Source organism: Brassica oleracea, chromosome C2, assembly GCF_000695525.1.
Source record: "Brassica oleracea var. oleracea cultivar TO1000 chromosome C2, BOL, whole genome shotgun sequence".
NCBI classification, from domain to species: Eukaryota; Viridiplantae; Streptophyta; class Magnoliopsida; order Brassicales; family Brassicaceae; genus Brassica; species Brassica oleracea.
The window spans coordinates 3,863,191-3,869,191 of NC_027749.1; the positions used below are offsets into that span (position 1 = coordinate 3,863,191).

Consider the following 6,001-nt stretch of genomic DNA (forward strand, 5'->3'; position numbering starts at 1 on the left):
TTCGCGACCTTCTCTGACTGAGGTTTGGGAGGCTTGCTTACTACGATCCGCCTCCTGAGACGCTCTGAGTAAACGTTTCTTTGCCTTTTCTTCCAAACAATCATGAATATCATGATCCAGCCTCAAGCAAGTTGTACAATGCCTCTCCAGTCTCTCATAGACTAAGCTTGCCGTCACTTCCTCTCCATTGGGATACTCTATTACTGTGGAGGTGATTAGTGGAAGGAGGCCGTTGACATGGGCCCGCATGCGCATGGTCAGAGGAGTGATTTCAGCTTTCTCAAAGATCCCTATATCATTTCCAATACTCGTCGCTATTCCTTCAGACCAGAGGTGTATGGGGATTCCTTGGATTTTTATCCAGAAGGGGACTAAGGACGGAAATGCTTTCGACAGCGTTGGCTCTCATCTTTGGACTATAACCATCCATCTAGCAAAATGGTATGGTCTTTTCTCCAACACTTGGAGTAGATCTTCCTCCCTTTCAAATTGGAATTGAAAGAGACCATTACCCAGGTCTGCCCCCACAGGTTTCACATCGATCAGACTTCCAGAGGTCCGAGAAGAAAGAAAGGAGGGGCCAGATCTTCTGAACCGAGCGATTAGTGACTCTCCCTATTAGCGTTAGGGAGCACTTGTTGATAAGCTCAGTGTTCTTCGGGAGTTCAGCTCGAACCCGAGCCGTACGAGGCGCCTGATAGTCCTCTGTACAGATTTGTTTCCCCTTATCAGCTATAGATATCCTTCTCTGCATTCTCGCTGCTGAGTTCGGAAATAACTTATTGGTTAAGATTTCAATAGGCGGGCTGATTGCTTCTTAGATCCAGCCGTGAACTTCAAACAATGTCTCAACCTACTGATACTAAAATCGCAAGCAGCAAAAAGGACAGGAACCCCTGTATCATAAGCTTCGGTTACAACTGGTTTTGTCTTCAAGGGGCGGTAGGAGACAGACAGTCTGCATAAGGACTAGCTCCGGTAACCAGGCTGGCGAGGGCGAACGGCGGCGGTCCCTCCGACATCGGGTCGGGGGAAGAACCCGGGGGATAAAGGCCAAGGCTTTGGATGGACCGCTGAATAACTCTAAAACCGGTAAAAATTTGAAAATACAGAAGGATAATCAGAGGAATTAATCCATAACCGGTAAAGAGACTGGCGGGTAAAAGGAGTATTGCTTTACGCAAAAAGGATAATGTCTTTTCTCGGAAAGCTCGTCTGGGAGAGAATTTTCTCACTACATTTACAGGGAAGTTGCTTAGAAGGTTTAAATTCCATCCCATTGTCTAATCTCACAATACCACTAGTTCATTGACCCATTGGGTTCCCTAGTCATGCTATCAATACTCAAATTCTAATCTACAAGACTACAACACGCCTCTATGTGGCTATTGATGATCTTTTACTTATTGGCCTTTGTGGCCAAACTTTTTTTGTTTGGACTTATTTTTTGTTTATAATAAACCACGGTGTTAAAAGCGCGAACAAAAATCGTTGGGTTAAAAAAAAAATACTTGGGGAAACACCGTGGTTTATGAGTTACTATCATAATGTACAGTTAAAAAAGAAACTGGCATGATTAATAATGCAAACTACCAAAAAATCGGCTCAAATTTGAATTTTGTGGATAAACGTTTTTTGAGATGAACAGAAAACTAGACAAAGAGATACTTATAAATGACAATAACAATGTGATATTTGATATTTCGAAATGAATAATAAGAAAAATGAAAAATAACATCTGCAAAAAAATAAGAAAAAAAGAAGAGACAAATATTATACTATTAATGAATCATTTTTTTCCATATTTCACCTGTCACCAGTGATGCCTACATTTGCATGCCTCTTCTGCTCCCACCACAATCATTAGTTTCTATTGTGGCCCCCTCGTTTAAGTTGTTTAACCGGTTCAATCGGAATAGCTTTACTCGGTCGTTATTTTTATATCCTAAAACCAAAGTTTTTCAAACAGCTCTTGCACATATCAACCACGGATTGATATATATCTACAACATGCCAGTACTCTGAACGTTTGATTGCTTTAATCTATATGTTGAAATTTGAGTTGTAATTTGGTTTTGGTTGTTACAAAAAAAAATGGTTTTGGTTTGATACAAACTAAATTTAGTGCATAGACAAACTAAATTTAACAGGTAGATAGTTTAGTTCAGTTTCAACTTATTTTGTTTTTAGATTTGAATTTATTGAAATTATTTCTTCTTGGCTCGAACACTCTCAAGATGTCTTAAAGTCCGAAGGATTTCCCAAGTCTAAATTTCATATTCGATATTTTCATACGTTTATAACATTTATGATGAAAAATATATTAAAAAGCATATGATAAAAGTTCTATTCGGATTAAGCATTCATATATTTATGATCCAAGAGATTCACTTATTCTCGGAAGAGTAAATAAATAGTTGATAGTTCGTCATCTTCATCACATGTACAACTATGATGAATGTGACGTTCACATGGACATGGATATTGATATGTGTACGACCACAGAACCACTATTTATAGAGTCCACTCGATCACTCATCAATTAATTTGCTCGCTATAACCAAACAAAAGATGACCATGTTATTGAAGACAACTCTACTGTATACACACAAACACCATTATTATAATTTCTACATTTTAAATAATCAAAATATACCATATTATATGTAACTCCATGTCACCCTATCCATTCTTCACATTCTTCCAACCCCTCACCATGTGCCAGCATCTCTCCTTTGGTCCATCCCAATCAGACGTTGGCCAACAAGATTTTTCGTTGGTCCATCATTCTTTTAAAAACTGACTATTTCACACACACATATACATATATGGGATTACTCTATGTTTATTTCATTATTTTGTAGACAGAAATGCAGTCAAAAAGAAATTAAGTTTCTTATAAATTGTTATGAAAGTACTAGTTTGCAACTACTTGATATTGTAAAACATTTATAGTTAGTGATAAATTAATGAACCGTTTTTAAGAAAACAACCTAGATGTGGTATTAAATCACTTAAGATAAGAGAAAATATGTGTGGGTGTTTGATTAAGAAAAACACTCTGGACTACGACAACGTAAACTAGTTAGCTTAACTTTTCTTCCTGCTAACTAACTAAAGTGAGTATTAAGTCGTTTTCTATAAGATTATTAAAAATGTTTTATTTACATCATGCTTTCAACATTTCATTTGATGTGAACACTATTGTATTCTGTGAAATGTCATCTGGTCATTAACCACCCATAAGAGATCATCATGTCACCTTTCCAATAATCTGACCTAATATTTTCAACTCATAAATAGTGTGTACCAGTAATACTACTGTCTCACTTGAAGAAGAGAACTACTATGAGCTAAGTTTTAAGAAATAAATTAATGGAAACAGTAAACACAACTATATTTCGAACAACCATTCCAAGATGACTATATAAATTATATATGATATATGACCAATATCTAACATTCCAATCATTTATTTTTGCGTTTAGTGACAGTCATTTTGCAATAGGCTAATCAACAATATAAACTTATTTATATATTTATATATTTGAATTATATATTAAAAGCAACTCTAAAAATATAAAAATTTGAATTCAAAACACTCAAAAGAAAGAAGGACCATATTTTAAATTTTAAATTAAAACTACAGCAAAATAGCAGAAAATGCCAAGTGAGTTGATTCCTATAAATGGATTACACCCACGAAAAAACAAAACTGCTATATTGTAAGATTTGTTTTCAGTACAGGGCAAGCAGTCAATATGATTAACAACCTCATACGCATTTCTCCACATTTTTTAAAAAAGTTCAATTATTTTCAATATGTCAAGAGATACAAAAGAATTTTAATATTAATACCCAATATGATTTTTGTAATAGATAAGCAAACCAAATAATTCGCTTTTCAAAAAAAAAGGAGTATATATATCTTTTCATATGTGCTGCCTGATTGCTTCATTTATCCTCCCTCCTTAGCTTTTGCCCTTTCAAAAAGAAGAAAAGGAAATATTTCGTTTCCAATGGCTCTGCCGGGAGAAGAGCCTGAGTTTATGAACCTAAGAGAATGGGATAGAAGAGCTCGGTTCATCCGCGAAACCCCGCCTTCTAGAAGGTTCTCTGCTTCTTACGTTGGCAGCTTCAGAGAAGATTATCACAAGTCTTCTTCAAGAACAAACGTGAACAACATCTCTAGTACTGCCTCATCTCCTGGATACAGTATCAAAGGTGGTTAAGACTTTACCACTCTTTCTCTTTATCTTAATGTGTTGACGAGTTATTTCTTCTGAAATGTATAAATTTTTATAATTTATAAACAGAAGAGATTGATCCAACAACATATTCCTTCACCAATGCAATCAAGGGTAAGTTTTTAACGAGTAATAAAATCTTTATTTTGAATCAAAAGAACATTCAAAACAAAAGAGGAATGTTAAATTTTGTTTTCTATGTGTTTTTTTGGGTTTGCAGCGTTACAAGCAAAGTCAATGTTCAATAAGAGAGACTGGTTAACACAAGAAGGGTTTGCGTTGAATTCAAAGTGGAACGAAGCAGAGAAATATATATGCAACCCATTGTCTGGAGAAGTTCCAATGGAGTGTTTGTCTTCTAAAACACTACGTGCAAGATCTTTCAGAAACTTGACCACCATGTCTGCTCCTCTTCACTACCCTATCCCCAATCCTTTGACGAAGATTGGTCAAAATAAAACCAATAATAATAATCCTAACGTCAGAATCGTTCACGAGGATCTTTATGCTCTTGACCCTGTTCTTGTTCGAGGTGATTAAATTTTAAATATGTCCCCATTTATTAGTTGATAAGTTTAGTTTTCTTTAGGTTTATTGTCTTCTGATGTGGGGTGTGCTTTTAGCAGAAGAGAAAGTTGTGGGGCTGAAACGAGATGTAGGCATTAAGAGTACGTGGGTGGATAGTAGCTCCGGTAGCCCTAGTCCGGCAGAGACGCCTCCGATCATGGAACGGTCGCTGAAACGAAACGTGGAAGCTAATGATTCGCTGGTGGATTTCAATCTCAAACTGGAAGGTCAACCAGAGGTACTTAAATCCGTATAATATATGTTCATATATGATACATAACGTAAGCCCTTTATCAAAAAATAAATATATATGATACATAACGTTCTTGAACAATTCTTCCAATTTTTTTTACTATACTCATTAATGAGCTAATTTTCCTCTTTACAATTAATCTTATATATGGTATAGTTCTTGAATATAATTGTTGTTTTTTAAAACATTAAAAAAAAACAAAAGCATGGTTTGTAACTTTAAAAAAAAAAAAAAGAAGCAAAAATATGATTTCAAACACATATATCATGTAAAAAACACGTATCATATATCATTTTCGAGGTGGTTTATTTTAAAATTTCATGTATCATTTTTTTAAAAAAACGGTTTACAAATTATTTATTTATTTATTTGTGTTGATTTCATATCTTCTTTTCATAAGAAATATCCCATCTAAGAAAACATGCATTCAATCTTTTACAAAAAAAACATGCATTCAATCGAAAATTGTATTAAATGCTAACAAACGCAGAAAAAAAAAATCTCAACTACTAAAATATTCGAAAAACTACATAATTCCCTACCATGAGGTCCATGAAAGTGGTACGGAAATTAAAATAATTGCACAACATTTTGAAATGCTCGTGCATCAATAATTAGATTATTTCCCAAGATAAGAAAAACACCAAACATATAATTATACTATCAATGTTTCAATCATAGAAATATACAAGGATAAAGAGCAACCTACCACTACAAGAAAACATCGGTATTCTGACGGACATTCCGACGGAAAATGAAATCCTCGGAATATACCGACGGAATTCCGAGGAAACATCAATCCGTCGGAATATTCCGAGGAAATTCCGAGGAACACTTGATATCCTTGATCGATCGATGGGATAATCTCATCGATCGATCACATTGTTACGCTTTGGTCCATCATAGTGATCGATCGATGCGTTTTTGGACATAT

The 6,001-nt window shown here is 35.0% G+C and overlaps 1 protein-coding gene across 3 annotated transcripts in view; it reads left to right on the forward strand.

The window, feature by feature from the left end:
* The first annotated feature begins 3,944 nt into the window (after positions 1 to 3,944).
* The window catches only part of LOC106327670 (protein MNN4-like), a 7,029-nt gene continuing 4,972 nt past the window's right edge, over positions 3,945 to 6,001 (forward strand). Inside the window, exons 1-4 of one of the 3 annotated variants that reach the window (XM_013765889.1) lie at positions 3,945 to 4,224; positions 4,317 to 4,361; positions 4,468 to 4,779; positions 4,871 to 5,052. In XM_013765889.1, the coding sequence (XP_013621343.1) occupies positions 4,020 to 4,224; positions 4,317 to 4,361; positions 4,468 to 4,779; positions 4,871 to 5,052 (744 nt within the window). In that variant the 5' untranslated portion in view covers positions 3,945 to 4,019. The remainder of the gene's footprint in view (positions 4,225 to 4,316; positions 4,362 to 4,467; positions 4,780 to 4,870; positions 5,053 to 6,001) is intronic. The other 2 variants (XM_013765891.1, XM_013765890.1) reach the window with 2 other exon arrangements.